Source organism: Arctopsyche grandis, chromosome 7 (assembly GCF_051622035.1).
Source record: "Arctopsyche grandis isolate Sample6627 chromosome 7, ASM5162203v2, whole genome shotgun sequence".
Classification (NCBI taxonomy): domain Eukaryota; kingdom Metazoa; phylum Arthropoda; class Insecta; order Trichoptera; family Hydropsychidae; genus Arctopsyche; species Arctopsyche grandis.
This window is the reverse complement of record NC_135361.1, coordinates 21,824,680-21,837,522: the sequence shown is the minus strand read 5'-3', so window position 1 is coordinate 21,837,522 and position 12,843 is coordinate 21,824,680. Positions and strand designations below refer to the sequence as shown.

The window sequence follows — 12,843 nt, the reverse complement described above, 5'->3', positions numbered from 1 at the left end:
TACACAACCGTACCCAATAGTAGTCATCATGATTTGTGTGCTCGTGCCTTACACGTACTGTGTATGTGGCGTTTCATATGTGTACATCTATTTCATAGAAGTAAGTATATAGTATTTTTTAGTTTAATATAACCGGGTGTGACGTAGGTTACAAATTTCCATGGGCTGAAAGTTGACGTGTCTGTTATATTATATTATGTTATACACATAGGTGTAATACATTATGCGAAACGGCGTAACGATCCCGTGTCTTGTGCGATGTTTGCACGTCGGAGACAATCCATCGTCTTCGGTCGGATAAAGGTGGGAATATAATGTTTTATGTATGTCGTCAGGACGTGAGCAGAAGGTGACTCTCGTTTGTGCACAAGACAAGAATGTTATTAGGGAATTCTTCGGCTGGGTACTTCCTTCCTCGTCGTAGGTACATACTTCTGAGGCCGCCCCATCCCTTCAACCACAAAAACCCCTTCATCGGCGAAACGTCACACGGCGGCCACATTCGATTCGAACATTTTCATAACTCGACCAGACGAGGGTTGGATGCTGTGGCTTGAACCTGTCCACTTTTGTTTATTGGATATAAATAGTTTAATAAAAAAAGTTGTCGTTGTTAATGTTCCGTGCTTTAATTTGGAGCGGTTAAGCTTAACCCTTTGAATGCTGACCAACGCTAATCAGCGTTTTGCCAACTAGTCCATGAGTCTGAAATACGCCGATAGTCGTTGTTTTTTAAAAATGTAAAATATAAATAAGAACACTTCCTTGTAAGCCTTTCCAGGTAACATTGAAAAAAAAAAATAGATTAAAATATGGGTCATGTAATCCATGTCAATGTTTATAAAGACTGGTTAACACTGGAATTTCTGAATTTATCACCATAGCAGAATTTCCCGAAGGAAGTCCCTAACTGCTGAGTATTTTAGATTGTCGTTTGGCATTTAAATTGTGAGTATTACATTTTAACAACAATAAAGAAGATGGATCTGGTTTTGGAAAAATACATTCATTAATAGACTTCTTTTGTTTATTTTATATTGTTGCAAGTTATATTAGAGTCTAAACACACCTTTACACATTTCGAAATCCTCGGCGGTAGTTATCTTTGGTAGTAATCTAGGGTTTGTTTGGATTAGCTACAATTTTTATACCCGCTTTCTATTGGATTTCTAAATAATTTCAGTTGGAAATGTTGGCGAAATTTTCACTCAAAGGGTTAAATGAGTACTTCCATGGAATTATTTTTGAATCATTGTATTGATCTATTTATATACGCTAATTAAATCGATAATTTATTATTTTACATTATTTTTAGTAAGCGGAGCCGTCATTCCAAGGCGGATATTATTTAATACTGACCGTTGAGCGCGACGTACTGAATTTCCCCTCTCTATAGCATTTGTGAGGCACGTATAGAAAGGGTTTCCCGCGAAAATTGATCAATGTTTTTATTTCGTAATGAAATAATTCAAATCGTTGCGGTTTTGAAAAGGAATACATAAAATATGAAGACCCTGCCATTCAGTATATTTGGAGAAGTAAAATAAAATAAATCTTGGTTACTTGCTATCTTTCATAGTGCGGCAAGTGTTAAGCGATTTGTTAATATCGCTTGATGTGCCTCATTTAATCTTCAAGATGTTACAGATTGTTACGGTATTCTGTTTCAAGCTCATGCATAGTATTTTTATTCAAAATGTTTTGTATCAGTAATAATACTTTTATTTCTTCTTGGCAGTAAGTGTATCAAGTTTATGGTGATTTCTTCTCGTTGAGATATCTCTCCTTGGGTTATCGTCTTCGTATGTTCCGATTTTTACGCCCAATTGGAGACGTTCAATTTTCTAGCAGTGAACGTAATAGTCGCCGTATACTTTATCTACGGTAGGAATGCAATGAAATTCTGCTGCATTCCGACTGCAGAATCGTCTCCAGCTTCCCGTCTGAAATATGCAATAAAACTACCGTGAACATTGTGTCGGTCCTGCACCAAAGAGGAAACTGTGGCGCTCTACAAAGTCTACCTACGTACATTGTTTCCGCGAAGACGTATGCAGAATTTCCCTTTATTCGAGCGTCGGGACGACGACGTTTTACGTGAGGCGTCGTTTGATTATTTCATATCGCAGGGTCGTATTCTGGCAGACGTTGGCTTTTCAGGTCGTGGCCCGGGGCGCCTTCGCTAAAGGTACGCGGCTTCATAGTTCAAGAAGTCGCTCTTCACATAACAGGTAGCATTCGTGTCGTAACTCGAATAGTTTAGTTTGAATTAAAAATATTTACGAGACTATTTCCGAAATACTTGATACATAATGTACTATTACTGTTGTGTTGTTCGATCCCATTAAAATCGCATTGTTGTGACCCTCAAAGTACGTGCTTACTTAATAGACCATTTACACTGGCGAACATGAACACAAACATCCATTCCAGTGCCACAAAATTGTCCAATACACGAACAAGCATACATCGTATCATATGTACATATTTTGCGTGGTCTATTATTACATTTAATGTCGATAATTGGGTTTTGCTAATTGGTTAGTGGATATATTGATTGATTGTATGCGATATTGATGATATTAATAGCATTATACCCTGGGGTGGTTGACGATTATCTCTCTGTATTGTTTATTTTTTACGTAATTAATCTATTGCTTATTGTTTTATTATACATAATAAATTTGGATTTGTTTCGTATATATGTATATGTACATATATATGTTGAATTTGTTTTTGATTTGGTGCATAAATTATTCATGAAAATCTTCCGCTTGATGAGAATTGCTGGAAAATTCAATAATTGAACGAGAATGCGGTGCAGATTGAACCAAAAATATATTTGAAGTCATTTACATTTATTGTATTTTTTTAATAAGAAATCTGATGATCAAATATTTAACGGAACATTTAAAGTAAAGTTCAGAACATAAAATAAGAATACGTAGCTTTTAAATGTCTTTTATTTTCTAAGCAGTTCAAATCTTATATATAAAACCGAAACGGCGTCTATAATTCTTTTCTCAATGGCTGCCATCAAAGCAGTTTCTAATTGGTTGGATTGTTCAAAGACGTTTGTGATTTTTTTTCGATTCAAATAAATTTAATAAAAAAACAAATTAAGTCTTCTTTCATGGTTTTCATTTCATTTCCATTTACCGAGCGATGCCGGGTAGCACCACTAGTATAAAATAATATTCGTAAAAACAGGATCTCATAATTCTGAATTGAAAGTACTAGTAATCTTCGATTTAATATTTTGAGGATATACATACATACATATATGTATTGTATTCATATGCATGAGTTTCATTTTTGAAACGGTCCGTTTTCCATTTCCATCGTGAATTTTCACAATGGCAATGTATTGGGAAAAGTTTCCGTCGAGTGCCGCGGACCGGGGAAATGTAGCAAAAGTGCATTACCCGACGACCAATTATTTTACGGGGAAAAGTTTCTCGATTTGGCTTAGGTGCATGTGTGTGTTCGCAAGAACACCCCCTCAGACTTGTTTCCACCCTATTATTCGTAATTTTGACGTAGCAGTTTGTCGAGTTACGAGCGAACTTATTTAACGACCGAAAAACGCATTAAAATAAAATGCCTGCTGCGTGAAAAATTGTATACATCAATTTGTTGGATAATTAGTACTCGCTTAATACCAACGGATGCATTTAATTTGGCTAATATTTTTTGGTGTTTCAGATTCGGGATTGGCTGACTTTGGTCGGAGAAGACATGTTGCGGCAGCAAACAGTTCTTGTTGGAGATGTCGATGACATTTTGCAACTACTTGATAAACAAAAGGTATTTTTTTTTATTTTTTATTTTAATTTTTAAATTCGCTGGCGGCGAGTTAAATTTTCCAATGAAAATCGGAGCATCTGTTGTTCAACACGAAAACTTTTCTCTAGAATTTTAACCTCTTCTAAAGGTTGCGCTTTTCATAGATTGAAAACTGAAAGCTTCGGCGTACAAACGTAAGATGTCGCAAGTAAATTAAATTTTCTAATAATTTTCAGAAAATCATGTTTTTCCATTAATAAAAATATTATTTTATTTTTATCTTGTTTAAACATTAAAAATACATAATTTTTTATGTATTTGTAATATTTTATACACGTGTTTTTTTCCTTTTTATTTATTTACAAAATTTTAATATGAATCCTTCATATACATACATATGTACATAATACATATATACATAAACGGTGATCGGATAAATGCAAGAGAGCCACACTCCCGAGACATCAAAACTTTCAGAGATGCTCAAGAAGAACTAACGCAATAGAATTCCAGAAAAAAATCATCAAGGGGTATTTTTGTGTAATGCGAGGGTACTAAACCTTTTTTGTGGAATTATATTGCGTAGGTTCTTATTGAAAATTAGGATTTCTCGAAACTGCACTACTATTAAGTGCAATTCAATGCATTCTTCCGGGAACCATATATACATACATGTATTTGTGAAATTAAATTATTTAAGTATAATAATCATTGAGATCGATCGTCCTTATGTAATTTGTAAGTAGTCTGCCTTTTGTCGAATTGTTCGTACCTTTTAAATATGTATGATCTAAAACCCTCAAGATAAGAGCCTTTTTATGAGTAGAATATTTATAGGATTGCTTTAAAGGCAAAAATTGAAATCTTGCGTTTGAATTTGATCTGAAGTTGACTGTGGCGTGATTTCGCCTTAAGTTGGCTCATGTATTTTTAATAAAAAGAAAATCGTTCAAATTTTGCGTGGCAGCATTTTCCAATTTGTTTGAACTTAAAAAAAATTCTTTAGTTTATTTTAGGTACTTAAGTGTATTGAGTTTGATAGTTTAAGAAGGTTTTAATTAATATCTATTCTTTACATAAAAAAAACACGCTTTCAAAGGCATAGATAAAGTTTGTGACTTGAAAAGCTTCACCGGAGGAAACCCACGACTTTCCTTTATATGAACAAAAAAAAGAAAGGAAAGCTGTCTGATACAAACAACAGCTTGGGTTTGAATGAAAAAAGAAAAAAAAAGTATTTCGTCGTTTTCGTTCTAGGTTTTCAAAATGCTATCCAAACGTAGCTTTTGTGTCGTTTATCTGGCACGTTGTCAAACCACCTATAGATTATCCAGACCAGATCGTTATCTCGAGACACAGTTGCTCTCCGAACAAGGGTCAACATTTGGTACTGGCGGGCGCGTAGCGGAAACATTACACCTCGCGTTTTCCTCCAAGGCGTTTGATTAAACACCCATCTCTTTGTTGTGCTGAAACATTTAGAACTATTCCACCACCTGCGTGTCAAGGGGATGAGACACGGTGGTTATGGTGTCGTAATCAGTACAGAGGAGATAGCAATTTTCTCGGAATCCCTAGTTTTCGTATACATCAATTACAAACCGGGTGAACCGATGTGCGTTCGTTCGCCTTGAACGCTCCAATCATCCATCATTTTGATTGGCAACGCTTAATAATAAAGATGTGCCGATTATATAAATAATTACGAGTTGCACGTGTAACGAACAAGCGGAATTAATTAAAAAAAATTCAAACATACACGTATTTTTTTCAACAATATGAAAAAAACCAACGGAGTGGACTAGTGGTTAGCATATTATACTTTCGAGATGTCACGGGTTCGATTCTTAATGGAGTCCCGCTACTGGCCAGACCTCGGTTTGTGACTCCAGGTCGATCGTTTCTAATCAAAGTTTGCCAATTTTTCTGTTTTTCATTGAAACGGTTCCTGTAAATTGGCATCTCCTTTCCTATCTCTCTTGCTAATCTCGAGTTATTCAGTATCTTGAGGTTCACCAATTTGACTACAAAATGCTGGAAAAAATTTCTACATAGATGTCACTGTGGATGTTTGTATAAATTCGCATTGTATTACAAATATAAAATGCTTATACATATATTGTATTGATTGATTGACTTTATTTATCTGTTTAAAGTGCACTATTCGCTTTGGAGCGATCTTTAAAGGCGAGTCTTCATGTTCTATGAATGAAAATAAAAATAAAATTTTATTCACAATTATTATTATTATTATTTTTTTTTTTTATTTCATACCAGGAAGGCATTACAGGTAAACCCCAATGCGCCTTCCTGTCCAAATTACAAACAATACAGCATTTTTTTTATTATATATGTAAGTCGCTAAATTACGAGACACTGACTTAAACTCGACAATTAACGAGACATCTATGAATTGTACATACATTTTTATTGTAATATTTACATTAATCATACTCAAATAGTGGTGACATAGTGGGTAGGACGGATTTTTAGCCAATTTTTTAATCGGGAATCGTTTCAACAATGAAATCAGAGAAAATTGGCAAACTCTGATAGGAAACGATCAACCAGGAGTCACAAATCCTGGTCTGACCAGCAGCATTACAGATATACTCAGAAAAATTCTTTTCAATCGAGGTCAGCTCAAGGGATCGAACTCGGCGCCTCTCAGTGTTAAGCAGAAGCTTAACGACCGAGCCACGCTGCTGGCTTATTATAATAACTTAGTCACGGTTGCTTCTTACTTGACTTTATCATCTTAAATGAAACATGTTTTGTTTAATATTTATGCACTTATGTATGTATGTAGTACATAGACGCTGAATAAGATAACTAATAATTTAAATGTGATTTACGTTTCGTATTTGTGACTGTTCTAAATGCTTAGTAAGTTTGCAAAGGAGTTTCAAAGTTACTCAGTCACATTGTTTATTAATGTACCTATACATGTTTATTTACGAGTTTTGATTTATTTGGTATTAATATCAATTAAACTGAAATTTATTATATAATTCGAATATTGTATGTAAATGGATAAGTGGAAATTCGAATATTGTAAATGGTAAATGGATAAGTGGGAATATGGGAATTATTTTTTTTAAATATGAAAATAATGTTATTACGATATTTATCAAATGGTACTATTTGTAGTAAAATCTGTGTACATTCGTTTCCCGCGTGAAAATCGATCTTTGTTTTGGGATAAGCCGTTAAGCCTGTATCGCCATCTCGTTTCATCTCTCTCTCTTTCTCTCTGTGGGCTTCTAATTTCCACTGTGATCCTTTATTGGCCTGCAAAAATTTCCCGATTCCGGGTACCGCTTCGAGTCACCTTCGTCGACGTGGCGAGTAAATCTGTGGGTCGAAACGGTGAGAGAGAAAATGAAATTAGCGGCCGGGATAATTGCTTAATTCTGAAGGGAAAATAATTGTGTTTCATCCGATATTCTCTCGTTATATTTAGCCGATATATTTTTTGAACGGTTCGCCCTTTTGTGTTGAACTTTTTAAATTGTTAAACGGGGAATTTTTCATTTTAAATCCGTTGAAATTTTCCACGATCATTATAGAGACTCGCACCTTTTATTCCCACAACGATAAAACGCCCTCATTTATTCTTTAGCATATTATAAAATGCGCAATTATTTTAGCCAGTATAATGCATTGTTTTGTACCTTAATAGTAAATATATTTTTGTATAATATTATTCAATGGTTGATCTGCTTGTTGACATTGTTGGAACAAATGACTTTTTTTACTAGTTTTTTCACCCGCTGCCATATGCGTGGAGTGAAATACTTAAAACGTCGTGTTTTATTGGTTTGCTGAAAGTTTTTCGGTCGACGAAACAGTTCGGTAGATTGCTTTTTTGTTTCGCATGTGTGATATAAAAAAAACCCTTACACATTCGATCCTAGATTTCAATGAAAAATTCAATTCACCCATCCCCATTGTTTGGATTGAATTCGAAAACTAAATTTGTTGTACATATGTCCATATGTGTATTGGACTGAATTTAAGGTATGTATGTACTTTATCATAATATGATAAACATTTCATGTATAGATAGTATCATCCTGATAATATTCTCGAGTGAAATCTTACGAAGCAGGTAACATGTTTGACATGGAAATTATCATAAGTTAAGGGTAGACATATGTCTACACGGTTAGGAAAATGTCATATTACGTGATGTCGGTTCTACAATTTTCTCTTTCGCTCGAGCAATTATTATTTGTTTCTTTTTTATATTACCGGACGGTTCTTTCCGAATCTATGGATACTGATGGTGTCTATGTATGTACGAAAGGGGTACGATTTTTCCTTTCATTTTTGATTTCCGACTCTCGTACATTTCTCTCGCTTTTGGTTACAAATAAAGCCTCCTCGTACATAAGCGAGAGGCGGTGGCCCTTATTGATCTACTAACGGCGAATAGAACTTGCCGAATGCGAATCTCGCATGCTGAACACGTATCAAAGTCATCCATGTCTTCCCTTTATACATCCGGCCTTCTTTTCAGTATCTTGCTCCCGTTTTTTAGATTTTTTCTGATTAAGCCCTTGCCGGGAAATGGCATCCCATCTCTACGCTTCCATTTCGTATAAATTTTATTTCAATATATCGAAACGATTTTTTGTTATGCCCCTAATGTATGTCTTATACTTACCTTACTACGGTTTTTTTTGAAGCCCGATAAACGCTCTAACACAATATGATAAATTCACAAAATGAAAATAAACTAGTCATAGTAAATAAAATAATGAAACTAAAATATGTAGTTTTCGTGTACTTATACAATTTCGTGTACTTGTACAATGTATACGTGTTTTTAATAAAATTGTTTTGCAATTGCAATGTATAATACCTTTGTTATAATATTGATTTGTGTACAATACTTAACATTATAAATATAATATATAAAGAGTATATAATATGTTACTAGTTTTGTGTCAAATAATTTAAAAACATTTTACTTGAGGCATTATTTGTAATATTTGCAAGTACATATATTATACATAATATACAACAAGGCATATATTTAAATAGTCAGTTATTAATTCTCTTCTGGTAAATTAAACTAATTGTTAGTGATATATCAAAATGGTCTGTATCCATTGGTGCGTATGTTTGTGGTCAGTTACTAAATTGAATGATCTGTAATTCATTTAAATAATAAGTAATTTATATAAAACAGTTAGTATTTAAATTAAAAAGTAAGTAATTCAAAATGTGGACACTCACACGAAGAGTTCGTTGATGTGTCTTTGATATTCGGAAAACGGAAATTAATTCACTGGCTGATTTGAAAATTTCTGTAAAAAAAAATAAGGGTATATTGTTAGAAAAAAGTTTCACGCTAAGAATTAAAATGCAAATATCTAATTTTTTGACAATACTAAATAAAAAAAGAGAAAATACAATATTGCCTTGGTCAAGTGTTCTATTTGACAAAAATAATAAAAAGTTTATTTATTTTTACGTCTATTGTTTTTTACATAGCTCCTTTACGTTTCACTTATGATTAAAATTCAGGAAAAAAATTGCTTTTTATCCGATCGTTTTCATACTTTGCCATATTGCTCATTTTGGTCATCAATATAAGTAAATGGATCTTCCGCCATTACGATGGTGCAAAAATATCGTGTAAGACGCGTTTGAAATTTGAATTTCTGAAAAGTGGGTGACGTTTATCCAGTTTTTAGTTTTAAACATAGATAGCGGTAGTAAAATAAAATTATTGGTATTTTTAATTCAAAATAATAATTTTATATACAAATTATAGAAGAGGTATGTTTTTAAAAAACTTTCTTTTTAATGACTGTATTGTTTTAACTGTTTTTTTACTGACAGTTTAATGCTTTTTACTGACCGTTTTTGTATTTAGTAAATAATTGAAAAGATCTTGCCTATATATACACAATACATACATATTTTAATTCACAGAACTTAACTTAAAATATTTTTTTCTTTCAAATTTTGCCTTTCTTTCAAATGTACATATGTAAACTATTCATCGCGTCTACGAAATTATTACAAACATATTTTACAAATTCTTCATCTATAAATGTTCCACTACAATCATATATGTATGTATATGTTAAAAACACTTTTTTTTAGATTTCAATCTATAATGTCTTGGAATTTCAATAGCAATATATACCTATGTTCATTCGTATGTATGCACATACATACATATATGTTAATTTTAATCTTCGAGATGTACCCTTTTACTAAAATATATTGTATTTTGTTATACGGATAACATTCGTTATAAAACGGTATAAGCGAAAACGTAACCACTGTCAGGGCTGTTACGAATCGTTTAAAATATAAACAAACGTAATCCGCGATGATGGATTAACACGCGAGAGAATTTGAATATGAAGTTCCCGATATAATACTGGGGATAATCCCGTTCCAGGAATATTTGAGAAATTCCAACGAGGATTACCATTACTGCGGGATTTCGTCACGTCCACGTCCTCTTTTGTTTCACCAAGTGTTTTGTATTGAGATACGTGCCCGTTTCAGCGTCTTCTCGCTCACCAAACGTAAATCTATGGATGAAAGCTCGCAATTAAACCGCAAAACTTCATGCAGATTAAAAATATAACCGCTTTCGTATCCCCCCCTCAAGAGCCAATTTGCAAATATCACATTAATTAAATTTACGCGACCCGGTAACGGATGCATGAAATTTTGATAAAGACATGGCCGGGGTTGAATTATTTTAAATAATATAATGCCGCGTAATTGAATGCGACGCGGCGTCTCTTAATCGGCAATTTCGCAAGGGCTAAAGTATGTGCAATTAAGACGGGGAGATTTATGTAACTTCGAGGTCCGATCCTAATTTACGTGTTGATGTCGACCCCTCTGCCTTCCCGCTAACACCTCCAACAATGGAAAGCGGCTTTTCACGCTGCCGTCGTTAAACTTAAAAGGGGTTTTTCTCTTGAAGCCGGTTCTATGCTTTTCGAACTTTCCATTCAGTAATACATTTTTTGTAGAGTAAATATTTGTTGGGGGTAAATACGAACACGTGAATGCCACCTGTATCCTCCATGTGTGCTAAACGGCGATAGAAACAGTTGTACCTACGGGTATCCCCATAAGTTTCGGCACACTATTTTATTATTTGGATAGCTAAAATCTGCTATATTAGATTCCCCCTTCAATTGAGTTGCATTACAAGATTGCCCTTAGGCGATACATATGGCCAACTTTATACACTATACAGATTTATAATATTATTATAAATTTGAAATTAAATTCAAATTTGTTATGACAAATGGTGGACAATTAAGTAGGAACCGTTTCATCAATAAAATCAGATAAATTGGGAAATTCTGATAGGAAAAGATTTACTTGGATTCACATACATATATCCAAGTTCTGATCATCAACACTACATAGATTATGTAGGTCTCAAACCCGTTACCCTTCAGTTAGCATTATACACCAACCACTGAGCTATGTTGCTGTTTTTGGCATTGTTTTCTTTAATTGTGGCTACACATAAGTAATGCACTTTGAATGTGGAAGCTATTGAGATTAAATGTTCCAGTTGTGATCTAAAATTTTTTTGTCAAAAATTAATTTTTATGAACATACATTGTTTATATGTACAGGTATGTAGTTACCAACATTATAACTGCTCTCAGATGAATTCATTCTAGAAAATATAGTTTCTTAACTATATTTAAGGTGTAATTATTATATAAAGTTTGTTGATTTTGATACTAAAGCACATTTGATACTATTTGATGTGCCAGATTAGGATTCTCTTAAAATTTTACTTTCTAATGCTTTATCTAAATAATTAAAAGCTTACTGGAATATTTGGTAGCTTTAATTTATGACAAAGGGTCCTAAACTTTTGTTCGCGGTTGTTTTTCGTCTGGTCCGCAATTGAATCTATTATATTATAAAATCGCATGAATCTCTACAAAATCCATAAATTCAATAAATTTTTAGAATGTCCCAAAAAATGTAGAATCTATCCGGTTAAATGTATCCGGCCCGGTCCTTCTAATAATTAAAATATTCCATTTTGAATCTCGTTCTATGAATTTTGGAGACCTCTGATTTATATATAAATATATGTATTTTTTCTGTATATATTTTTATTTTTTTCATCTCTTTGTATTTTTTTATACCATTGTGGCGCATTAAGGAATTCTGTAATGTCACAATGGTCCATACTTAAACTTAAAACAAAATAAAATAAATATATAAATATACTATATAAGTATCTTTGATTTTTACATACATATCTTTGATTTTTATCTGGGCTCAAATTATTATAAAAAAATACCATACAAGCCTTTTTTAAATATTTATAAGTCATATAAATATGTACTTTTTCTTAGAGCTAATTAAAAATCATATAATATTTTGACATTGATGCATATAATTTAATAAATTTAAAATATATATAATCTTGTACAAATATGGGTAGATAACATACATACATACTATGTATATAAAAATAAACTAATAAAAGAAAACCTTTTTCAAGTGCGCGATATTTTTTGAGGATTATTACGTATGTACATATACATTTGTGTATGAATATATATGTATGAAAAAGAAAAAGGTGAAATAACACATATTTACATAGGTGTGTAAACGAAAGTGTGATCCCAGTTATATTGTGTTTAGGAAGAGGCAGTCCTTTCATATCCGCCTCGAGCATAAATTTTAACTGGCGCTTATTCTACTTCGAAATACGTACAATAAAAAAAAATAAGAGACGGGAAAAAATTGGCAAAGGAGTCTTTTGTGCGCGTAAAATTCGTTTGATGTATCGTTTTGTGTATTTTTCCGTGTCGGTTTGAGCCGAAAGTTTGGCGAAAGTCAGTTTATTTTAAGGGTGATTTGACGAGTCACCGTGACTGGTCGTTGCAAATAACCCCTTGACTGGCGGAAAATTTTTCGAATGCCTACGCTCGTCGTTCTCATTTCCTCGCGAATTTATACCGTCGTATAATTTTACCTTTTTTCGCTTGTTATTAAAACTGGTAATCGTGTTGCGCAACTTAGCGTCATTAA

The 12,843-nt window shown here is 33.1% G+C and overlaps 1 protein-coding gene across 1 annotated transcript in view; it reads left to right on the top strand.

Annotated features, from left to right (window-relative positions):
- Dys (Dystrophin) overlaps positions 1-12,843 on the top strand; it is a 580,264-nt gene that overhangs the window by 157,105 nt on the left and 410,316 nt on the right. The window contains exon 34 of the mRNA XM_077434849.1: positions 3,706-3,807. Within this exon, the coding sequence (XP_077290975.1) occupies positions 3,706-3,807 (102 nt within the window). The remainder of the gene's footprint in view (positions 1-3,705; positions 3,808-12,843) is intronic.